Source organism: Plutella xylostella, chromosome 2 (assembly GCF_932276165.1).
Source record: "Plutella xylostella chromosome 2, ilPluXylo3.1, whole genome shotgun sequence".
Classification (NCBI taxonomy): domain Eukaryota; kingdom Metazoa; phylum Arthropoda; class Insecta; order Lepidoptera; family Plutellidae; genus Plutella; species Plutella xylostella.
Window position 1 is genome coordinate 4,767,716 of NC_063982.1, and position 26,310 is coordinate 4,794,025.

Consider the following 26,310-nt stretch of genomic DNA (forward strand, 5'->3'; position numbering starts at 1 on the left):
ACGTTTAAGAAAATTTTGGGTCTATACTTACGATACCGATAGGCATTTTATTTATTTAATCCTTTATTGCGCAAATATAAAAATAAGTGTACAAAAGGTGGACTTAAAGCTATCAGCATTTTCTACCAGTCAACCAACAGGAGGTGCAAGAAAATTTTATTATAAGCTAAACTTCTACCTTAACCTTATCTTTAGCCAAACTCTGACTGTATCTACCTAGTTACGTACGAGTAATTTTACCGTCTGGGCTTGGGCTGAGTTCGGAATCCCAAGTAGTCTGGGGAACCTCTCAGCACTATCTTATTGGAATAACAAAGCAGAAATCTCATTTACGGATTCCTTTCACACAAAGTGATCATTTTAAGTTACAGAAAGCAGAATTTATGTAACTAGGTATTTCTTGCTCCTTCCAAATTAAGTTAGTATGTAGGTAAGTACATAAGTACTTACTTATAAAAAACTTTTAAACTCCAAAAGCATTTCAAATAATTAGGTACTTACCTACCCAACAAGAAAATCATTGTCGCATCGTAAAACTGTAGGTAGGTACATAAGCAAAAAAGTCTGCAAGTCCCAACGTCCCAAATCTCATTTTCGTCCCGAGCAAATTGATCCGCCAAATTTCATTTCCAGCCATTAATTCTGGCCATCTAGCACGACCCATTAGCCGTACCCGACATAAATCCACAATAATAGAATAAACTTATTCATAACAACGTTAATATCGCCATAAAATTAAATATTAAAATATACATCCTGTGAATGCACCCTGCTAAACGATCCGTCCAAATTGCGTTCTATAATCGAACATTCGCTGTCTCAGTCTGACTGGAGATTTGCTCTGCGTTAAAAAGAGATAGATATAACACACACTGCTGCGTTTGAAGCCCTCGTTTGGTAAGTAATGAGTGCAGTCACGCCCACCAATCATGGTGGGGAGCGTTCATTGGCGGGAGTTTAATAGGGTTTCAAGTTTTTTTTTTAAAGTCATTTTCTTTCATTATCGTTTCGAAATGCTACGGCTGACTGTCATTCAGCCATGGACGGATGGCTCCCTAGATGATTTTATTTGTCACGCTAATCTTATTTGGATTGTTGGTTTGTCACTTTCAAATGAGGATTTGTTGCTTCCTGTCAAGATGATAATTTAAATAGGCCTGTGATTGAGAAGTTCCTTTGTGGGTGTGGAACTGTTAGGTACTTACATCAGTTAAAAAATGTGTAGCAGTAGGTATAATGTTATTTTTAGCACTTTGATCCATGATAATACATACTTAGAAATTCACAATTTTAGTTATAGGTAGGTGTTATCTACATACCTGTATCTTTATTCTATACACCGTATTCAACACAATGAAGATAAATCACTGATAGACTTTACTTTAAAAATACAATCATTTATAATACTTACTATGATATCTAGGAAGGTACCTTTAATTTTTCCTAAATGGTGCAGAGTCATTATACCGTAGGAATACGTGTGCAACTGTACCTACTTACATAAATTTTAACGGAACTAAAGTCGATTATAAAATATTTAATTAAAATAAATTGGTTTTACAAAAACCGAAACTTAAAATAAGTAATTTATTATCAGGTCATTTATTAAATAAAATTTATTTATTTATAAATACTTTATTGTACATTATAAAGGTACTATTAAAAAAAGGTGAATAATATTAAAAGAAAAAAAAGAATGTACAAAGGCAGGCTTAATGCCAAAAAGCAATTTAGTAATTTTAGGTATGAAAGGAAAAGTATGACTACTATGACAAAGACAATTTAATTCATTAACATTCAGAAAATCCCTCGAGGGTTCCATATTTGTAACAACAATTTAAATTCGTTTAAAAGTATCGCACCCTAAACCCTAAAGCATCGAGTAAGTAATCCCCAAATTGTTTGATGTCACATCACTACTTAGGTTTATGCTACATTTGTACCAATGGTATAGCCCACTTTTATATTTGTTAAATTAAGTATTCGATCTGGGTAATGAGTAATGAGTGACAATTTAATAATAATAATATGAAGAAGTTTGAATTTTACTACTTGGAGCAATCTAATTACACATTTGGTTAAAAGTAATAATTAGCTCTTGCTAAATATTGACTGACGGAATGTCAGTGAAGTTGCTGTTACATTTTGGAATGATAAGAAGCGGTCTGTTACATGGCTGCATGGTGCTATATTCTTTTGGAGAGAATGCCTCAAAATTTTGGACTGACTAACTCCTTTGGCCCGCCCCCTATTACATTGGGAGTATTGAGACTAACATAAACACTGGCGAAAAGTGGGTGCAGCAATGCACCTCTGCCTACCCCGAAAGGGAATACATTAGTACAAGGTGTGAGTGTTTATATTATCATTATAATTCCCTTTATTTATCATTCTAACTAAAGAGAGAAGGGTTCTAACTTATAGTCCTAGTAAATAATAATACCCAGTCCCCCATCAACTTGACAACTCCACTGCGCTTGAAGTTGACGCGTGACGAAAAGTTCTATGATTCGGCTTCTGAATTTCTGAACGCATCCTTACATTTTGACGTTTCTGACAGCTACGGAAAGGGAGGGAAAGTGCAACATGTAAAAATGAGCGAGTAATTTATTAATTTATTCTCACTTGTATATATTCATCAGCCATTACGTAGGGACACTCAAGTGTACACTCGTACAACTTATTTATCTAACAACTGAAGAAAGTTAAAATCTCGGACACTTCAGAAAGTTGGTTTCAGAATCGATATTGAAGCCTTAAACACTGCATTGCAATTTCTAAATTATTTTAGCTTCAACCTAACACACAGACATACTTACATCAGACACACACAACAAATTCACAACACCTCTCATTTATCGGCCGCCATTAAAAGCCACAAAGCGCGGAAAAGCCACATCAATTTGCGCGGTAAAGATGACAGCTGGACGGAAGGGGCGTGGCTTCCGGTCGCGTTCCATTTTGCCCTTTGAACTGACGAATGGCATGATCTATTAGCTTTTGGCGGGGAACTCGAGATGTATCTTTTTCAGAGATTCTGCCCGTGTCAAGTGTGTGTGTGTGTGTGTGTGTGTGTGTGTGTGTGTGCCATGATTAGGTATTTATTGAATTTTGATAAAAATATTAAACATCGTTTTCAATTAAAGTGAATTGGACTTTTGAGTTTTATTTCAGTTTAATTTAAAAATATGATTAAAACCAAATAATTAAATTAATAAACAGTCTGACCAGTGACCCCCTTTACAGATATAACAAATACAAGTACAAATTTGATAATGATAGGTTTAGGTCCACCTAAAATGCAATTAAAGACACGCGATGATAAAATTAACCAAAAATACAGACAGAAGCGGGTAACTACCAACTACAGTCAAACTATAAAGTCCTGACATCAAACAGTGCGATTTTGCCAAGACTTTTTATGATTATCAGTTATTTATTTAGGTACTTTTATAAGTATACTTAAGTACATTTATACATAAAATACCTACCGATTGATTTTGGATTTTTAACGGATTTGCCCTTTAATAAATATAATATATTATATCGATTAAATACGATCTTAAACAATAAGTTAGGATCCACTTCCGTTTTCACAACTTTATGTAGGACTTATTTAGTAGGTGCTAGGTAGTTATTTATAATTAATCTGAGATCATAAGCCTATATTTTTTCACCCACAACTATTTAGTAATCTGTGCCAACAATATCTATAGAGTAGAGCGCCATTTGTTGGATCCAAAGTTGGCCCAACAACAGAGGGGATGGAGCTGGAAGCCAGTCATTTGATGAAAATATTAGTTATTTGCTATTTGTCGATTATAAATTGAATGCTTCACTATAAAACCACTAAGTGGTCGCGATGTTGACGTGAAAAGTTTAGACCGGGCAATTGGTTTCAAAATAAGCACATACTTACCTAGTATGTAGATACCTACGTATCGAATCGTATTGTAACCTACTTTATATGTGTTTATAAATTACATAAACTATTTTTTTTCACTTACTGAGAAACATGAAAATATTTTATTAGAAATCTTACTTAGTTGATGGTTAATTTAATACTTAGTTAAGTCGTTACAGACACATTTAATCTACTTAATTATACATATAGGTACCTAATGGAGAAAAATAAAATTTTAGCATAGGTTTTACCTGTATCCAACTCAACTTACTCAACACAACACAATATCACAAGAGCGCATAATTATTAACCATCAAAAATAAAAAATAATTTACTGGATTTTTTAAGCTAAAATTTGCTAAAGCTTTTTCTATAAGTTCTTAGCTCTACAATGGCCGCCGCCACCGCTGTGGTGGTCACAAAATGTAGACACAATTTGATAATTCATGGTTTCGTTTCCGTGTTTAAGCTTCGATGTGGGGTTGGCAACCGACATCGGAAAATTGGGGTAGGTACAGTGGAAGAAAGCAATATTTTTAGTTCTTTAATTCTTTTTTTTTTTTTTTTTGCACATCTTTGTACCAGTTTTCCTGTACCTCCTGTAGGTTGGCTGGTAGAAAATGCTCTTAGCATTAAGCCCAACTTTTGTGCATTTATATTATATATTTGTGCAATAAAGAATTAAATAAATAAATAAATATTATAAGGTAGGTACTCACATCGCGCGACCCGTGCTAAATATGCTGAAATGTTTTGGATGACTCCCTGAGCTTCCTTCTGGGTTAGTGTACTACTTTTGTTACATTCTGTGTAACTACAGTAAAACTATAAAGTCCTGAAAACGGAAGTGGATCCTAACTATTTTTTAATGACCGTATTTAATCAATTTTTTAATTAAAGGACAAATCCGCTAAAAAACCATATTTTTAAAATGTATGTTAAAGTAAGTAAATAACTTAAATCTAGTGGTTTCAGCGCATGGTTATTGTACTTTAACTTTATGTAATCTTACATGTATTAAATAAATAAAGATAAAAAATTAATAAAAAAAAAACTGATAATGATAAAAAGTCTTAGCAAAATAGCACTCTTTATTGTCAGGACTTCATAGTTCGACTGTAGTTATGCTAAACATATATAAGTACAGTGCAGATATCTAGCGCCACTTTACTGAAGCGTGACTAACGCTATACATTTCTACCAACAAACTGTCCCTCGTTAGGCATTGACGACTTTGTTAATTGTTATTTGCCTCCAAATTAGATTTAAAGCATTCGGTGACATGTGAATAGATTGTCTCCATCGTCTGTGGCATGTTAATTTGAATTCCGAACAAGTTGGCATCTGTTGGCTGTTTGTGCTACAGTCTTTGCCTTTGAAGATTTTTCGTTCCGTTTCACTCTTGCGTAAACTGGAGCGACGCTGTGTAAAATACCCTACATGGAATGCACGGCCATAAATTTGAGCCACTTGAAAAAAGTAAATGAAAGTAAGCGGATAAATTAGCATTGTCCGTCACTGTTAAGGATTTAGTTATCTGTGGTTTTCGTAGCGATACATAATTATATCTTAAGCGATAGTGCAATACCTACCAACTGAAACGACTAAAGTGGTTAGCAGTCCTTACCCCATACCTAATCTATACCTGCGTTTTCGTCAATGACTAAGTTACCTACCTACTTACAACTCCTTTACAACTACGACTACGACAACTCTCTCAGCACAAGCTTGCTTGTGTTGGGGTCCACCAACCCGCACTAGGCCAGAGCGTGGTGGACTAGGCCTAGAACCCTTCCTTCATTATGAGGAGACCCCAGCAGGTCAGAGGTGATGGGTCGTGATGATGAATTATTCTTATCATAGTCATGAAGATGGAAAGATTTTATAACACATATAATCCTGATTCTCTGAAAAAGGCACTAAGATTTGCGCATGATTTTAGCAAAACAAATGAAAATATCTTACAAACACTTTAAAAAGGAAAAAAAAAACAAATAAACTAAACTTGTCGCCAGTATTAGCAGCTGTCAAAATGGATCCATTTTTAGATCTGTAAAGGCGCGAAACCGTCAACGTATTTCGCGCCTCATTTCATTTTTACTGCCGCTGCGCTCAAGTTATCTTTTATTAGAATGTGGCGCTAGTGTTGTCTGACTTTACTAATTTTGAATATAGTTACTTACTTAGGTACCAAATGTAACATGAAACTTATCCCAAGGTTAGTACTAGTTAGCGGATTTTCCATAAGCGAGGCGGCAGTGTGGTGGTAAACGGTTTTTCTATATAAACTGTCACTTTGCATACAATGATAATTCGCCAACCGCGGCGGTACGCGGTCAAGTGTGTAAACCGCCTTATTAGGTATGTGCCTCTACCTAAAGTTAAGCAAATAAAAAACCTACCTAAGTACAAAAAGGAGGCCTTATTGCTTAGGCGATTCACACACTTGACCGCGCAGTTGACGGATTATCATTGTATGCAAAAATTACAGTTTACATAGAAAAAAAAAAGCTTACCCTTTCACTGGTGAGGCGGCGAAGTGTGTGAACCGCCTTAGGTAACTATATTTAATCCATCTCACAAACTCTACTAAACAATCTATAGATGAAAGAAAGTGAGTTTAAAAACGATTTGATTCCTATCTAACGCCCAAAATAAAACATACTTACATAAAATTAAAGAAACTTGCGAATATTTTTTAGGCAGTCTGTACTGCGATTTTCAGTTCCATTTTCAAAGAGATGCTAAATTGTTGCCAGACCAATAAAACAAAGTCAGTCGAGCGTAGTGTTGTCAGCTTTAACAACAAATTGGTTAATCGCTTTTGCCCGATAATGACGGTAGTTTAAAATATATTTGTGGGCATTAACTTAGCGGCTGTTTTCGACCACACACATAATAATATTTTTATCATTAATTAATAACGTAAGAGTCGTGATGTGGCGTAACGGATAAGGTTTTGACTCATATTCGTGAGGCCGTATGCGTGGGTTCGAATCCTAACATGTACCTACCTAGCATGTCTAGCGCACCAGCAGCGAACGACTGTCGTAATTCTTTCACCGCGGTGATAAATCCTAGAACACCTGTAATGCTTGTTGCCGATAGGTATGTTAAGAAGACGAACACTGCTGGGTTCTTGAAATGGGCATTCTGACGCTGACGCTGCTGGGCCAACCCAACCCACTCAAATTTTAATAATGAAGTAGGTAAGTATCTTACACACACTCTACAGTGAATTAAGGTTAGGCAAAGGCACAGAGAGCAAATATCTACCCTGCAGGCTACTTTGGCAGGAGGAGAACTAGCTGATCTGTATAACAATATCATTCTGGGGTCGCAACATGTAACCAACACAATTTTTTGAATCACCACTAACGCCATCTATCATTGAGTAGCTTATAGGTTTGGCTTGCCTTTTACTGACATCTATTGTTGAGTAGCTAAACTCTTTTGACATCACATGTGAAGTAACCATAGACAATATTGCAATATAGTCGCCTCGCTCTTTTCTATAATCCTACCCTTTTTGTTTCATTGAAGATCACGTAGATTTACTGAACAAAGTGGAACACTTTAAATTTGTAGCATTATAAAAGATAGAAAAGGAACGTGAAAACAAAAATAAACACGTCAGACGTCAAATTCGTAAATGTCAAAATTTGTAGTGTCATGTCATGTCTTCATAAAATTTCAATTCTTTTCTGAAACTGCTGAAAATTAAACCAAATCTGTTACTGTTGAAGCTATTTTGAAAAGAATCCAATTTAAGTTATTTACTATGTTGTGGTTCGAGGGAAGCGTCGCCGAGGCGGTGAATTTATCCAAACAAAGAAATGCAATATTTGTTGTCTTCGTAGAAGGTAATTTATTTCGTCATTTTCCCGAAAAATGTGTCAAAACTCAGGAACATTTATTTATTTATTTATAGACACTTTATTGCATACTTAAAAAATAACATACACAGACAACATTAAAATAGTTTATCGATAATTACAATATGCTCGTGAATTTTTATCTATGAAATGCCTCTACCTGTTCTTACATCGTCTAAAATGACTCAACATTTTGATGACCCATATAATGAGAATGAAAACATACAAATTCATCTATTCAATCCACCGGTATTTACTTGCAGGGCCCATTTACATATTAATTTCTCATACGTAAGGGACTATAATCGGGCCAGGGCCTTATAAGTATAAATTGCATGCATTACATAAAGACTGGAAAGCTAAAGATCACATCCAGTGGCATGCTATGGGAGAGGCCTACATCCAGCAGTGGACTGCTATAGGCTGGATGATGGATGATGATGATGATGATGATGATGATGATGACATAAAGACCACCTATTTCTCTATGTAAGTACCTTTATGACAATAGACCACAGTGGTTTGTACATGGTACATTATTTGTACTCATGTTGCGCTCCATATCGCCGTTTTTTTATATAAAACAACCTCCTCACTGCATTCATGGCTCAAAGGGCTCACAGAAAACTTCCCATGGATGCAATGGAAGTAAGTATACAATAACTGCATTCTGTTATATAAACTGTATATTATACATATTCCAGGCGACAATGACCTGTCATCTGAGATGGCCCGCACCCTCGAGGACGGAGACATCACGCAGCGCCTGGTCGAGCAGACCAACTTCCTCACGATCAAGCTGAAGAGTGGCTCCACGGACTATGTGCATTTTGCTCAGATCTGTATCCTTGACAATAATATGTGTTAGAGTTGTAGGCTTTTAACTAACTTTCACAGAAACATCTATCACACAACTTGGTATGTTTAGACAGAAAAACCTATGTCATAAAGTTTTTTTACATCATGATCCAAATATAGAGCTAAACTCAGCAAGAGCTAGAACAAGAGCATTCTTTTATGTTGGTAACAGAACCTTAAGTTATTGTAGATAGGTAGATAGAGTACTCTTTATTTGTACACCAAGAAATAATTAACAATTTTACATAGACACTTAACTAGGGTTCAAAAGGCGGTCTTATCCTTATAGCGATCTCTTCCAGACAACCTTTGGATGGATGGACTAGAGATATAAAAGGGGTACAGTGTACTTACTCAAGGAATTTATTGTAATAAGATAATAATCTGTATTTCATGGAAAAACATAAAAACAAAATGTATCATTTACTACAGAAGTTATCTACATTTATCTATGTTATGTATGTATAAATGAGCATCCTGAACGCACACCAGACCAGTTTGTCCCGGTGCCGTCTCTGTTCTTCATTGGTCGCAACGGCACCCCCCTGGAGGTAGTCTGCGCTGGGATCCAGGCAACCAGCCTCGCCACCCGGATCGACCGTATACTGGAGGAACACCGTGAGTAGACATAGACTCATAATTATCAATTTTCAGCTGATGTACCCCAAGGCTGTGTCTTGGGACCTCTTCTGTTCAATATTATGAAGCACCTAAGTCTGGCCACCAGGATCGACAGGATACTGGTGGATCATTGTGAGTAGAGTTGGTGTACCTTGGTGTACCCCAAGGCAACTTGTTGGGATCTCTTTTGTTCAATATTATTGAGGATGACCTTCCTGGTCTGGCCACCAGGTTTGAATAGATACTGGAAGAGCACCGTGAGTAGTTTATCACAGGTGTACTCCAAGGCTGTGTCTTGACAACTTTTTTGTTTAATATTACCTACATGTCAGAAGTAAAAAATAGTTGTATAATCAGACAACTATTTTTTACTTCTGACATGAGGAGGACCTGAGGAGCGTCACAATTACTTTCCCCTCCCTCATCCTACCACAACCACTTACTCCTAACGATCGCAGTGCGCGAAATCACATCTACACTTGCAAACGAAACATACCTACATGTATATGACTACTATAATATGTTTTCATACTCAACAGACAAGCAGAGCCCGTCAGTGTCGTCAGCGGCGGTCGCGTCCGGTTCCAAGGACAACGTGAAGCAGACCACAGCTGATTTGATCAAGTCTGAGGCGAGCACTAGTGAAGCTTCAGCCTCGGTGCCGGGTGAGAAGACTATTTAGATTATTTTATTACAAAAGAGTCCTAAAATTTTTAGATCATACATGGAATACGAAAGGAGTGTTCTATAATTATTATTATTTAACTCTTTATTGTACAAATATTACAAATAAAAGTACAAAGGGTGGACTTAATGCTAAAAGCATAATGACGTAACTGTTTATCTAAGCTGGCTAATTCTTGCTCCACTAGGGCAAACCCTAGCCTCCTGATGCCCAGGGTATACTTGTGTGAGTACTTAACAAATAAAGCAGTAACTGCTCAAGCCATACAATTTTTTTATTTTTATTAAACGCCTACTATCGTGTGAAATGTAACTCATACATAAGCTGCTGTAGATTTAGATTTATTAAAATTCTACATACAAAATTTTCATTAATATATTTACCCTCTAACAGCGCCATCTACCGCCGCCGCCGCGCCAACACCGTCACCCTCCGGAGACCCTAAACCACAATACGAAGTGGTATGCGACGGAGACGTGTGTGTGCGCCGGCCCTTAGACCGCGACGAGGCCGGCCCGAGCCAGGCGAGTGGGCACTAACCTTTATTATTGCAGGTTCTAAAGCTGAATGTGTTTTAGTGCCATCTAGCGGTGGTTTGTGGAAGTATTTGTAGTTTTAGCACCATCTGTATCTTTTCAAATAGGTAGGTACTTAGTATTTACAAGTTTTACTTACCATACGTAAAATCGGTATTCGCTATAGGATGCATCCAACAAAAACTTGGTCAACTGTATTGCATTGTATTACATACATCACATATTTTGGTAATTTTTCATCTACCTGTATTTAATTTAACTATCATGTAAAACAACAAGGAGTGTTCCAAGGAGTATCATAACCCTACAATCTTCTTCAGCGATCTACTATCTGTCTTACGATTTACCCCTAACAAAGTGAAGCCTCCAGCTATAACAATTTTACAGTAAAACGCCTATACGGCGAAAATCGATAAATTTACCTCCACAAATACAATATGGAACCATTTTTATCACGCAAACATTCTTACCAGAAGTAATTTTTACTGTACTAATTACCAGCAGTAATCCTATCATTATGATACTGTACTTATTACCAACTTTAATCCTTTTCTCGAGTGCCAGATATACCTACCTAAATCAACATTTAGTTTCAACATAATATTAACAATATTCTAACTTCTTACAGCCTGCCAACCCGCCACCAAACCTCACGCCAGTCTTACAGCCATCAGCAGAAAGCATAGCGCTAGTCAACCAACAAGAGCAAGCCAAAATGGAGAGAGCAAAACTACTGATCGAAGCTAGGAAGAGGGAGAAAGCCGAGGTAAATACGTAGTTCTAGCTTTAATTTATAGATGGCGTTGCTTCAGAAATCATAGATACAATAAAATATTGTTAGTAGTTCTATCTTTTATAACTAGATGGCGCTGATTCTTATAACTGTCAGTAGATATCTTAGCGCTAGCCAACCAACAAGAGCAAGCTAAAATGGAAAGAGCTAAACAACTGATTGAAGCTAGGAAGAGGGAGAAAGCTGAGGTAAGTGTAAAGTAGCAGGTTCCACTTTTCAGTGATGGAAGACGCTGCTACGTATAAAATATGTATGTACGTTTATATTTTGATCGCAATATACGTCAGTTTCCACTGCATGGCATCCTTATACATGTAGAATAAATGTCAATTTATCACGATTTGCGTTCATATTCTGGCGAATTGATGCTGAGATGTTTGGAAATAAAGACGAGTTTTCTTTATCATAAAATAAGCCACCAAAGTCAGCAGAGAGCATAAAGCTAGTTAATTAACAAAATCACGCCCAAATAGACAATCTAATGATGACGACAAAGAAAAACAACAGGGACTTTGGTATCACAATCGAGTGTACTGACCAACAAATTATTGAGGTAAAAGATGGCAACTGAACCAACCAATCCTATCCAATCGTATCCTAGTTTGGGAGCCAGGAACCCATTTCTAAACCAAATAGGCAAATAAATGTTTTCATTTCATTTCAATCAAAACTGAGAAATCGGGTGCAGTCGCCTAAGGCGCCATCTGTAATTAGCGTTTACTTTTTCTCCCCATTTAAACAAAATGTTTTGTGAATTATTTCCAGCTGGAGAAACAGCAGGAGATCCAGAAGGAGCTAGAACGCAGGCAGGTGGGGCAGGGCGTGGCCGAGCTGAAGAAGTGGCAGCAAGACCAGGAGATGAAGCAGATACAGGTACCCTGATAGCAATGATAGTACTTTAGTAATCTGTATTTAAGTAAACAACAGGCCCCTGGCGGATTGTCATTGGTCCTGGACTGAAAAACACTACAAAATGATAGTCTTATAGTTGGCGGCTGCTGGTTCAGAAAACTTTTTATTCAGTAAAATGACTGTTTTGCAACAGTGTAGTTTTAGTTTCTGTGTAGTTTAAATTTTTGTTGATGTCTTGCCTAAGCCCGGTTACCACGGTTTGTTAATACTTATGGTGATGTTGTGGTTGGAAGTTTGTGATTTTGAGTCCAATATACGTTTTTTTTTTGATAAATTTGATTCAGGATGCCATGCCTGGATGCAGGATGATGCCACCTCGAGTGTGGTCTATAGCTATGTACGTTCTGTACCTACCTATATTTATATATTTTTATTACCCCGCAGGAAGAGCGCCGCCGAGAAAAGAAAGAGAACGACATGGCCCGCCAGAGAGTGCTGGACCAGATCGCACAAGACAGGGCGGAGCGGCGCGCGCGGGACCTGCCCCCCGCGCCCGCACCCGCCCCCGTGACGCCTGTCACACCTACAGGTAGCTATAGTAAAATATATAAGGCATTTACTATGTCCAACCAACACGTCATCAAGGTAAAACAGTTTTTGTTACTTGGTTTTTTTTTTAAAAGTTCTGGTTCAATTTTGATGAAATTTATGCGGCATAATAAAGGAAGCGCTAGCTGTCGATTGATACAAGAATTATCGAAATCGGTTCATCCATTCGAAAGTTATTTATTTCAACCCTTTATTGTACACAGAAACAAAATTTAAAACATAACAATCAACGTAACATAACATAACAATTAATTAATTAATTGTTATGAGGTAACAAACTTCCTGGTTTTTTTGTGTTGACTAATCCAGATAAATAAACATGGTAAAGTTGTTGTGCTTTCAGAACTTGCCAACCTTTTAGTGAGTAAAGATAAGTACAGTTCTCCCATATTAATAATGCGCATGCAAATCTTCGCAAACTGTCGTATTCCCGGAAACACCCGAATCATTGAATCGTAAGAGCCACTTGCATTTTGATCCTTGTTCGAAAGAAATAGTAGTCAATATCATGTGACACATAATCGAAAACAATTTGGGCGGTCGGTGGCTGTCACCGATCAGTCAAGGGTCTCAAGGTCAAGATCAATATTACTTTTGTGGAATTATAAAGAGCTGCAATTACACATCGTTCTTGTTATTTTTTTTAAATGTGAATTTAATACTTACTTACTTACTTACTTATTCCCAATCTCCGCTGGGGAGCAAAGGGCCGAAGTGAAGCGCCGCCATTCTTTACGATCTTGGGCCAGCTCAGAGACATCCGCCCAAGACATCCCCGCCTGGCCCATTTCCTTTTTCACAGAGCGCTGCCATGTCTCTCGCGGTCTGCCGAGTAATTAGTGAATTTAATATCAACTTTAATTATTTTTGACGATGCCATATTATGAGGCACATTTAAGAATAAAATATACGTCACATTGATAGACTTCACTTTGCCAATAAAGCCACACCCAAAAGACCAAGTTTGTAATTGTAATATTATTCTGAATGATCAGCGCTGTAAATACTTTTGAACTGAGATTTTAATGTAAACATTTTTATTTATGTGAAATAATCAGTGCTGTAAATACTTTTGAACTGAGATTTAAAAATTTTAATATAAACCTGTGTTTGAAATCCATTTCTCCTTATAATATAAACCTTGTGTTATTCAAACCTTCTTTCATCCATCTTTACATCAGCTTCAGTAAGACACTTGAAAAGTACCTACTGTAACATTTTCGAAGTAAATTTTAATATTATGAATTATCGAATCAAATTTCGTTACTGATAAATCAATTATCTCTTTTAGCACCAATTACATAATTCTACTAAAATTTAATGAAGAAAATGCACTTAACCACTCTAAATACATAATAGTTTTCTAACGCTCGGGAATACGACCGTTGCCGAACAATGACGAAGATTTCTATGTGCATTATCAATTTTGGGGAACTGTAATAGGATACCAAGCTAAAAATAAAAATAAATAATTAAGTTGGCACAGGATCGGAAGCGGTGGTTTTAATTTATAAGGATACCTGTGCCCAGCAGTGGGACATTACACAGGCTACATTTAAGAAAATAATTGAAGAGACTCCTTCTAATATCTGTGATAGCAACCAACTATAAAACACTTATGTGACGTTAACCGACTTAATATTATTATAGTCAACAATGTATGGTATATCCAATTGTTTTATTTGTTCCAGCGCCCCTTGACTTAGGCAACAAGGCTCGCATCCAGTTCAAGATGCCCGATGGGTCGTCGGCGGCCGCGCAGTTCGACGCGAGCGACACGCTGGCCACCGTGCGACGACATGTCGCCGACAACTTGCATGTGAGTGTGTTGTTATTGCTATTGCTATATTGTATCCTGTAGGGGTCACCAGTTTAAGCTGGCTACTTGCAAGTGAGTGTCTTATTATACGACTATGTGAGAGTCTCTTTATACTACTGCTATAGCGAGCGGCCGCGGAATCACATTATTATACCAACGGTTTCTCTTATCTATCTACATATAACAGTGAAATACAAATTGACACGGTATGTTTCCCTCTATCTGACTATGGATTGCATTACCAAGGTAATAGTTTCCTAACGAAGAATCATTTAAAACGAATATCTCATTATGCAAATACATAGATAGCTAGAAGGCGTAGAAACCGTCCCCTAGTTGATCATGTCGGAGTCACCAGCATTGAGAAAACCGCTAGTATAATTGTATAGGTATCGCATTAAGCAATTTATCAATTTAAAAATCAGTTTAAAAACGCTCTCATTATGCAAATACATAGTCAGATCGAATCCTTGTGCAATCGAAGCCTTGTTTAATGTAAATCTGTCTTAACACATTATTCTTTAAGGTTACTTTTACTTTAATCAGATCATTAACAATGTTATAATAGGCTAAGTATTTGTGAATAAAAATATTCTATAAATACCCTGTAGTACAAAATATTCCTATCTCTCTCCCGCAGCTAACATCATCCAGCTTCACCCTCTGGACTGCGTTCCCGCGTCTCGAGCTGCGCGACGACAGCGCCACCCTCACGCAACTGAAGCTAGCCCCGAGCGCCGCCTTGTTAGTGCTGCCATCTAGCGCCGTGGCCAAGCCCAACACTAGCAGTCGGATAGGTAATAAACTTACATCTTATAATTACAACCCCATTTGTATATTGATTAGTGCGTTTGGCTTCAAATGTAGCTTATTATTGCTATGTGCACTAATCAATATGTGAATGGACCTTTATGTAGGGTATACAAACAAACATACAACTGAAACTAGCACCGAGCGCCGCCTTGCTAGTGCTGCCATCTAGCGCCGTGGCCAAGCCCAACACTAGCAGTCGGATAGGTAAGAGATTTCTTGTTTATATAGCCAAATATACAAAAAAGATTAATAAGTGCGTAGCTTCTTATATCATAAAACGTTCCCTGATGTACCTGTAAATGAAGCTATTGGTATGTAGAGTATATAGAAGCATAGGTACATACACCCTCACGCAACTGAAGCTAGCTCCCAGTGCCGCCTTGCTGGTGCTGCCATCTAGCGCCGTGGCCAGGCCCAACACTAGCAGTCGTTTAGGTAATATTTATTGTGCAACATATGACGCGACAGCTATTCTAGCCGCGAAGCAGTTCCGAAGACTACTGATAGATGGCATTGAAACGGTAGTGGCCAAGCCCAACACTAGCTGTATAAATATACATAAAATACCTACATAATAAGTAGCATCCACGCATAACGTGCGACCAACATAAAACTGCTTAGCTTTAGATTCCTATAAACTTTGTACCTATCTATTTTTAGTATCGGTTTAGAACTTGAATAAACAACAGTGTCTTAACATATCATCGAGTTTCTACTACCACCGATCTCAACAACATAACATAACATCTAATGTAAGGGTGAGCTAACACATCCCCTTACATTTTGGTCCTTCGAGACATTTTTGGGAGTTTTGTGGTTTTGTTGCGTTAGCGAATCGGTCTAGTCGGCCTTCCACCAGCGGACCTCCCCGGCTAGATTGAGAGTGCGCACATAACGTAGCGAGATCGCTTTCTCTCAGAATCAAGAACCAGTGAATTTGGAAAAACAACCCTTTTCACTTATCATAACAACAACATAAACAAAACAAGATGAACCTAACAGAAACATTGGCTAAACAATCTGAGCTGCTGGAGAAGATCAAAAGTATCAACACTAACTTCAGAAAGGATCCTGCTCTGCGAAAAACACCGGAGTATTTTAAACAACGTCTAACGAGCCTGGAAAAGTACTGGGAACAGTTTTTTGTGAACAACAACAAGTTAGTGCAACAGGAAGACAGGAGCGATGAATATTTCACGCGTGGAGTTTTTGAAAAGGTAAAGGATCTATATTTATCGACAAAAACTATGATTATATCTTATGAAGAGAAGTTACGAGCTCTTCGTGAACAAGGAGGTGAGGAACAATTCGTTGACGCGGGCGCAAGCACAGCGCAAGCCGATATCAGTGGCGACGCCTTATATCGTCCTGTTGAATTTCAGTCATCAAGTAAAGCTGACAAGTTTTTTGAGATGCTAAATGAACATAAATCCAACATTAGAGCACTTCAACGCACTATTAGAAACATGAACTTAGATGATTTATCGGAGAGATGGCAATTAGAAGATGAGCTTAAAACTGTGTCGTCGAGATGGGAAACCTTCGATCGGTTCTACTGGAAGATGGATAACCAGATGGGTGACATGGATGAGCTTGAAACCGAGTACAACCAGCTTGAGGAGTTGTTCAAACAGGCGAAGTCTCAAATTAACAAAAAATTGTGGAGTCAAGTGCATCAAGAAAGAAGTACTCCGAAGATCGAACTTCCAACATTTGACGGCAGTTATTCACAATGGACCACATTCAAAGATTTATTTGTGGAAGCTGTGCATTCTAACAACATGATCCCACGAGTGCAAAAAATGCAACATTTAAAGGCAAAATTAAGAGGCGAAGCCGAACGCCTAGTCCAACATTTGAACATCAACAGTGATAACTATGAATCTTGCTGGGAAATACTTCAGCACAGATATGATAACCTGAGATTAATCTTCTCTTACCACGCTAATCTCCTGTTGAACCAACACGAAATACAACAACCAACAGCCGCTGCATTGAAGAAGTTTCACGATTCAATATCTGAAAATCTAAAGGCTATTAACAATCTACAAATAGACACTACGAGCTGGGATCCATTACTGGTCCATATCTTCTTGCAAAAATTGGATCAAGAAACTACTCAGTCCTTCATCGAGTCTTGTAAGGATCCCCGCCAGCTCCCAACCATGGAAGATTTTTTATCTTACTTGGAACACAAGTTCTTAGCGCTCGAAACAAGTAAAACATCGGCAAGTAATATTACTATCAAGAACAAGCCTGTGCCCAACAAACAACAACAATTTATGCTGAAACAGAACAAGCCGCAACCAAGTTATACAAACATCTCATACAAACCAAGATCATTCAACACATTAAAAATAACATGCCCAAACTGTAACAAAGATCATGGATTATATTTCTGCAAGGAATTTATGGAAATAAGTCCCGAAAGAAAACTTAAAATGGTTGAGAGATTAAATGTGTGTAAAAACTGTCTATTTTCCCACAACGGAAATGCATGTATGTCGAATAAAACATGCAAACATTGCAACGGCGGTCACAATACTATGTTACACGACGCGATTATGACGAAGGTGTCAACATCAAAACAGCGCCAAAGTAGTCATGTTTCAAACGAGGACGTAAATGAAGTACTGTTGGCAACAGCACAGATAACAGTACAATCGGCCGATGGGAATTTTATAATATTGAGAGCCTTACTCGACCAAGGTTCCCAAGTAACATTGATAACAGAAGATGCTGTGCAACGACTGAAATTGAAAAAGAACAAGTATGATGCCGTCGTGACAGGATTAGGAGCCTCTTCCTCTAACAAGTGTAAGGGAGAAGTGCAGCTAATGTGTAAGGCACTAAACAGTGATTATGAGTTCAACGTCAAGGCGTTAGTCATGAGATCATTAACAAACAAACTACCAAACAAATCATTCAAACTGGAATCGTGGAGTGAAATTGAAAATTTGAAGTTGGCGGACCCTCAGTTTAATATAACAAGCAACATAGACATTCTGCTGGGAGCTGACATATATTCTGTTCTGATCATGGAAGGTCTCATCAGAGTTAATAACAAATTAATAACGGCTCAACAAACTCGCCTAGGCTGGGTTCTCTCTGGAAACTGCACAACATACAAATGCCACGTTGTGTTGAACAACATTGAACAAATATCAAAATTTTGGGAACAAGAAGAGATAACCAACGTCGTCGAGAGCGAGAGCCAAACAATCAACCCTTGTGACAAATATTACGAGGAGACCACAACACGCCTCACGGATGGCCGTTACCAGGTTCGATTGCCGATGAAACCCGGGTTCGAGAGTAAATTGGGTCAATCGAAAACTCAAGCTATCGCACAATACAAACAACTAGAACGAAAAATAAACAAAAACAAGGAGTATGGTCAAATGTACCGGGATTTTATGACCGAATATGAACAGTTGGGTCACATGAAAAAATCTATCACAAAACAAGACATAGAATATTTTCTTCCTCACCATGGTATCATCAGAGAAGAAGCTGTGTTCACGAAAATTAGAGTGGTGTTTAATGCTTCAGCGAAAACTTCTACGGGGCTAAGTCTTAATGATTTGATGGAAAACGGCCCAAACCTGCAAGCTGACCTGCAACATCTCCTATTACAATGGCGGCAGCACAAGTATGTTCTGGCTGCTGATATCGAAAAAATGTACAGATTCATCTTAGTACACCCAGAAGATCGGCCGCTTCAGAAAATCATATGGACTGACTCGGATAACAGTGGAAACATAACAGAATATGAGCTCGTAAGCTTAACATATGGAACCAAATCAGCCCCGTACATAGCCCAGAAAACATTAAAACAACTGGCCATCGATGAAGGAGACAACTACCCCCGTGCGAAGCCCATATTACAAAACAATTTTTATATGGACGATGCGCTCTTTGGCTCTCACAGCATTGAGGAGGCAAGAAAATGCAGAGATGAGTTAATAAACCTGCTGAGCAGTGGAGGGTTTAACCTAAGAAAATGGTCAAGTAACGAACCCGCATTAGTGAGCGACCTACCTGATGAAATGAGAAACCCGAATAACTTCGCCTTCACTGAAACAGAAACATCAAAAACATTGGGCCTTGGATGGAACCCTAAGCATGACAAGTTTGAATTTTCATCAACAATCGTAAAACAAGAACAAGCTAAATGTGTCACGAAGCGAAAAATGCTAAGTGACGTAGCTAAGCTATTCGATCCGCTAGGCTGGCTATCACCAGTTACCATAAAAACGAAGATCCTTTTTCAAAATGTGTGGCTGTCTAAGATTCAATGGGAAGATGAGCTACCCCCAACTATCGCCAAAGAATGGGAAATTATTCGCAAAGAATTAACAAACATATCACAAATAAACGTGCCAAGATGGCTGGGAACAAGTAACGTAGACAAGAGGGTCGAGTTACATGCATTTTGTGACGCCTCCGAAAAGGCATTTGCATGTGTGACGTACATCAAGGTATACCTACCTAACGGAGACAGTACGATAACATTAGTCGCGGCGAAAACAAAGGTCGCCCCAATCAACAAAAAACAAACACTACCCCGACTAGAGCTGTGTGGCGCACATCTACTCGTTAAGCTCGTCGCTAAGGTCAAATCAAGCCTAAGCACTAACATAACAAAAACATATGCATGGACAGACTCAATGGTCGTCCTTGGCTGGCTACAGGGTGACTCACACCGCTGGAAGCAATACGTCTCAAACAGAGTAGAACAAATAAAGGAAATAATTCCGGCTGACGATTGGAATCACGTGCGATCGGAGCAAAATTCCGCTGACTGTGCATCAAGAGGCCTTCTACCCTCACAATTACAACAGTTTTCACCGTGGTGGGAAGGTCCGTCATGGCTTAAAAATGATTACTCTGAGTACCCTACCAAACAAACATTTACAACCGAGGAAGAAATAAAATTAAACTCGTACAGTGCTCAACATATAAATGAACATAATATAATCAGAGAAATTATAAACAAACACAGTTCTATTACGGCGGCCGCTCGACATTATCGCTTGGATATTACGTTTCATAACATGGACACGCGACGGCCGGCCGACGACCGCAACAGGACACCTTACGCTGCAGGAGATAAGAGCGGGAGAATTACTTATTGTTAAACATTTACAACAACAAGAATATTCGTCGGAAATTAAGGATTTAAAGAAGAATGGAACAGTAAAAAGCCACAGCAACATCCTAAAATTAAATCCATTTTTGGACGAAAATGAGTGCCTTAGAGTGGGCGGAAGACTAAGAAACTCTGAGATACAGTACGATGCCAAGCACCCACTGATATTACCTGCAAACTACAGGGGAACACAGCTGTTTATTGAACAAGCTCACCAGTTAACATTGCATGGAGGAGCACGGCTGACTTTGACATATCTACGTCAGCGGTACTGGATCACTGGTGGACTAAACAGTGTGAAAAAACAATTAAGAGGATGCGTAAAATGTGCCCGATTCAACCCGCGCCAACAAAACCAGTTAATGGGTGACCTGCCGAAGTCCAGAGTAACACCGAGCAGACCCTTCTACCATTGCGGAGTGGACTACGCGGGGCCCTTTGAGATAAAGGCGAACAAAGGCAGGGGAATAAAGACTTGCAAGGGTTACATTGCGCTCTTTGTATGTATGGCAACAAAGGCTGTACATTTAGAACTCGTGTCCGATATGAGCACCCCCACATTCCTCAACGCACTATCCAGGGTGGTTTCAAGGAGAGGCCCGATAAAAATGTTATTCTCCGACTGTGGCAGCAACTTCATCGGAGCCAACAGAGAGCTCAAGAAACTGTTCAAGGAAAACGCAACATTCGAAAACATAGAAAACAAAACAACAGACATGCAAATTGAGTGGCAGTTCAATGCCCCCGCTTGGCCAACTGCAGGCGGGGTGTGGGAGGCTGCAGTCAAGTCCACCAAACAACATTTGAAGAGAGTGCTGGGGGACCAAAGGCTCACCTACGAAGAGTTTTACACATTATTAGTCCGCATAGAGGCGTGTCTCAACTCAAGGCCGCTGACAGCAATAACAGAGAATCCTGAGGACTTGGACTTTGTCCTCACACCGGGACACTTCCTGATTGGAGGTCCTTTACTGTCCGTGCCTGAGCGACAGATAGAAGAAAGCTGCAGTTACAAAACAAGATGGCAGCTAACATCAAGGATGATACAACAATTTTGGAAAAAATGGTCTACGGATTATTTACAACAACTGCAAACAAGAAACAAATGGCTAAGATCTACAGAAAACCTATGCACTGGTGATGTTGTAGTAATCAAGGAAGAAGGCCTCCCACCAGGAAAGTGGGCCCTCGGTAGAATAAAGGAGGTACATCCGGGAAAAGATGAGCTAGTACGAGTCGTGACAGTGCGAACTAAAGATGGGGTCTTGAAGAGACCAATAACAAAGCTAATACGGTTACCAGTAACTGAAAAAGAAACAACCGATTTGGAGAACATAAAGAAAGACAAACAAACTAAAAAGAACAGAAAACAGCCTGGCAAGAGGCTAGGATATTACTTTTGTGTACTTCTGAGCTTGTTTGCTCTTATACCAAGCACGCATCAAGAAGAAACTAACTACAGAATAAATCCATTCGAACAAGGGCGACAAATATACTATGATGATATGGGACAACTCCACACTGTTCACGACAGCTGGACAATACTGACTTACTTCAATATGTCAACATATTGGAGGGGAATAAACCATCTAGAAAGTTACATATCCCACATCGACAACATTTGCCTCCAATTCAGTTATCAAACGCTCTGTCGTAGCATAGTGATTGAGCTGGAACAAGAAAAACAAGAACTGGATCACAATAACTACTTGCTACACGCCCAACAAAACTTCAACAAAACGAGAGTTAAAAGAGGATACTTCAATGGCGTCGGAAACCTTGCTCGTACGCTCTTCGGTGTCCTGGACGAAAACTTTGCCGAACAGTATTCACAAGACATAAACAAGGTCAAAGACAATGAAGAATATTTACTCCAACTGATAAAAAACCAAACCAGCATATTAGAAGTACAAAACAATATTTTACTCAGAAATGAAGCATCTATGAACACCCAATTCAGTCTAATAAAGGAACATTTAACTGACGTCGAGAAACATATAGAGTCGCTAAACCAGAAAACGCAAGAAAACTCTTATATGAATTACTACAATACAATCACCTTATCAGTTGTAACATTCATAAACAAATTACGGCGGATCCAAGAAGGCCTCATACACACTGTGCAAGACATATACCGGGGGCAGATCGACTCCCGCGTTATTTCACAAGAACAAATATTGAAAGAACTTCGCACTATATCTTCGCAACTACCGAAACATCTATCGCTGCCAATAAACAATCCGTATGAAGAATTAAGCAACATTTATAAACTCATTAAAGTGAAGGCAAGAATCACGCCAGAGTTCGTGATAATGGAGCTGAAAATACCTCTTATCAATGACATACAATTTAGCCTATACCGAGTTATACCTATACCGCAAATTGCAAACGGAAGCTCTAGCACAGTAATAACAACATCAGAATACGTCGCACTCAACATACTTAAGGAGGTGTATATGAAGTTAAATTTGAGAGATCTACAGGACTGCACTATTTTAATGCAAAACAAACACATATGTGCACTGAACAAGCCAGTATACACTATGCGCCAACAAATTATGCCGTGTGAAATAGATCTTATTGCTGGCTACAATAAGCGGTCGCAGTGTGTCTATCAGCGAGAGCGCTGTGACAATAAATGGATCGAGTTACAGCAACATAACATGTGGCTTTACGCCTGCTGCGAAGAATGTGAATTACGAATAATTTGCCAAGAACATATGACTTCGAAGGTGACAACAGGAACTGGGCTCATCAAAGTAGATCAAGGATGTACCATCAAGAGAGGAGAAACAACTATCTACACTGATACAGAATACCAGAATAAACTGTACATAAACCCGCTCATACGCATGCCATTGTGGGACGATTTGAACAACATTACAAAAATAGAAAAGATACCTACACTGGAGTCACTGGAGATTAACACAGAACGAAATGAAGTTAAACTGAAAGAGATAAAACATCAACTAGAGGAACTGAGAAACAGAACAAAACTTCCTGAAACAATAACAAATCACGATGTCCATCAATACAGCATCTCGTACATAACTCTGGGACTGCTGCTGGTGGGCCTGATGACGTCACTCGTCGTCGTGCGCAAGCTGCGCCGCCGGCGGGAGGCAGCGCGCGCTCCGCAGCCCGCGCCCGCGCCCGCCTGCTCCGGCTGCATCTCGATGCCGCCACCACACCACCAACCTGCCATGGAGATGACCTCACTACCCAATAAACATAAATTTAATATTTAAGCACTACTATTAATAACATTTTATATACATACTTATTATACTTACCATAAGTTGAACATTTATTTTAATTTGGATTGTATAACATTGGTCTTTTTAATTGATTGATCTAATAGTTATCTCTTTTTGATTTGGCAGCATGTATAAATATACATAAAATACCTACATAATAAGTAGCATCCACGCATAACGTGCGACCAACATAAAACTGCTTAGCTTTAGATTCCTATAAACTTTGTACCTATCTATTTTTAGTATCGGTTTAGAACTTGAATAAACAACAGTGTCTTAACATATCATCGAGTTTCTACTACCACCGATCTCAACAACATAACATAACATCTAATGTAAGGGTGAGCTAACACATCCCCTTACACTAGCAGTCGGATAGGTAATGTATTTTATATCTTTTAGCTCCATTTACGGAGTTTTATAGGCACATTTACAAAGTTTATTAGTGATAAAACGTTCCTCAATATATCTGTAAATGGAGCTATTGGTATTGGTATGTAGGGTATATAGAAACAGAGGACTGAAGTTAGCGCGTTTTAATAAAAATAGAAAGGTGACTGCAACTCAAATAAACATTTTAACCTGGCTTTTAGTTTTTCCTCATATACATTCTTCAATTTTCGTACGTAGCTAGATATCAACTTCTAATCTAACACCAAAAACCATTTGTTGCAGTCACCTTTCTGAAAGCAAAATACAAGAACATTTTCCCATCGCCATTCAAAAACCGTCGCCGAATTACCCAAATGGCCATCGACAGAGCTTCCAAAGAACCAAACAGACCCTATACCAACTGGAGAGAAGATCTGTGGAGTAGATATAATCGTTGTACAGTATTTGATATAGATTTGGACTCTAATCAGCCATCTTGGCACAGTTTTTTGAGGCAACATGCAGCTAAATCCAATGATTCGTTTACAACGATTGCTGCTGAAACACTGAGGGGTGGGCAGAGTGAAGTCACAGATATCTATGAGCAGGCTTTTGAGTATTGTCGACTGGTTAAGTTGGCTAGGCAGATGGAAAAAGGGGCCCGGAAATGAAATTTTTGGGAGGAATGTTAACTGTTTTTGATAGGTTTTGTGGTATTGTGTGTATGTTGTTGTTTTGTAAATTGTTGTTTTTTTTGGAAATGTTATTTTTTGATGATGAGTATAATGTTTTAAAATATACCGTTTGTCTGGTTTATTGTAGATTAGTGTAGATAGTTTTGGATTTTTCAAGGACTGAAATAGGTTTGCCGATAACGAGATAGGTAGGCAAAACGATTGAAAGCATCCACGATTCAAGTATACATAATGATACAAATGACTTGTTCCTGAAAAAAATTACCACATCATCTACTTGTCAAACTGAACAACTCCCCCTGTTCCACATATTCCTACTGGACTATCACTTATGGCAGGGAAGAAAGGAAATTTAAATTATGGAAATTTGTTGGAAATTCATACCATTGGAAATGATAGTGCCATAGTTAAATTAGTTATTTCACACAACAGCTTTATACACACGATTATTGAATTTGACTTAAATGTGTAAGTATTTTAAATTATGATTTCTCCAAAATAGCTCCCAAAATCATAAAAAAGCTTCAACAGATTCACTAATCAAAACCTTTTTTCTCCCCCTTACAGCGTCGTTCACATCCTTCCTAATCCAAATCCTAACCTCTTTAGTCATCGAACCTACCACCTTAGTCTACAACTGGGTGCGAGCCCGCCTCTTCCCCCCTCCCCCCGCCAACCCTCGTCGTCCCACCCCACCCCCTGCGACGTCTGCGCCCGGCCTTCGCTACCGACACAGAACTAATGTACACAGATTAAACGGCGATGCTGATGATGATGAGAATAATACTTGGAACGGGAATTCTACTCAGCAGATGTAAGGTTTTTGGAGGATATAGTGGGAGATTGAGCAGTGAAAACTAAACGCAAACTTATACACGCATTTTACAGTGCGACAAACTTATCTGTTCCGGTGACAGCTCACGTAAATGTCTAATATTTCTTCATTCTATAAGATTTTAAGTTTGCCAGTAGTGGTGATTCGCTCTTGTGGTTTTAATAAACCCATCTAATCTATAGATATCAATGTATAATTCATAAGTAAATAATGAGATATGGATCAATTTAGTTCGCTCTTACCGGAACCACAGAATAATAACTAGTACCAGGTACAGAAGTCCATCTTCGCAATGGCTTGCAAAGAAATATGACCCCATCCCATAAGCAATAAGATCTAATTTAGATCGCGTTCCAGCCGCACACGTTTTTATTTACTTACCTACCAATTAATTTTTGAGGGAATATGCGCCTTATTTCACTGGACTACGGTGCATAATAAGGTATACGTGGTTATACGCATTGAAAAAGAAGCCACCTTAGGGTTGCCTCAGCACCACAGACTACAACGTTTACTAAGCAACGGACTGACTTTGTAAAAAGAATGTCATGTTTTAAAACAAAATTAATTTGAATTTAGAATACAAAGCTATTCCAAACTTTTTTTCTATTGGAAATAACCAATAAAAACAATA

General features: G+C 38.5%; 1 protein-coding gene across 3 annotated transcripts; it reads left to right on the forward strand.

The window, feature by feature from the left end:
- The first annotated feature begins 7,535 nt into the window (after window positions 1-7,535).
- On the forward strand, window positions 7,536-25,837 carry LOC105398587 (UBX domain-containing protein 4). 3 transcript variants are annotated; one of them, XM_048633179.1, is made up of 11 exons: window positions 7,536-7,767; window positions 8,484-8,621; window positions 9,130-9,255; window positions 9,798-9,923; window positions 10,337-10,467; window positions 11,108-11,245; window positions 12,038-12,145; window positions 12,569-12,713; window positions 14,425-14,552; window positions 15,193-15,349; window positions 24,450-24,912. In XM_048633179.1, the coding sequence occupies exons 1-11, from the start codon at window positions 7,686-7,688 to the stop codon at window positions 24,815-24,817; spliced, it is 1,647 nt and encodes a 548-aa protein (XP_048489136.1). In that variant the 5' UTR covers window positions 7,536-7,685; the 3' UTR covers window positions 24,818-24,912. The 3 variants fall into 3 exon arrangements, with proteins under 3 accessions (XP_048489136.1, XP_048489142.1, XP_048489146.1); XM_048633185.1 differs by lacking the exon at window positions 24,450-24,912 and adding an exon at window positions 25,409-25,837 and having other exon boundaries at window positions 7,537-7,767; XM_048633189.1 differs by lacking the exon at window positions 24,450-24,912 and adding an exon at window positions 24,154-24,191 and having other exon boundaries at window positions 7,538-7,767.
- The last annotated feature ends 473 nt before the right edge of the window (window positions 25,838-26,310 follow it).

Bases quoted from the DNA above. Each gene is read 5' to 3' on its own strand.
- LOC105398587 (XM_048633179.1), top strand. From the start codon at position 7,686: ATGTTGTGGTTCGAGGGAAGCGTCGCCGAGGCGGTGAATTTATCCAAA. The intron at 8,622-9,129 runs GTATCCTTGACA...AACGCACACCAG, and splicing joins TGTGCATTTTGCTCAGATCT to ACCAGTTTGTCCCGGTGCCG. The intron at 12,146-12,568 runs GTACCCTGATAG...ATTACCCCGCAG, and splicing joins AGGAGATGAAGCAGATACAG to GAAGAGCGCCGCCGAGAAAA.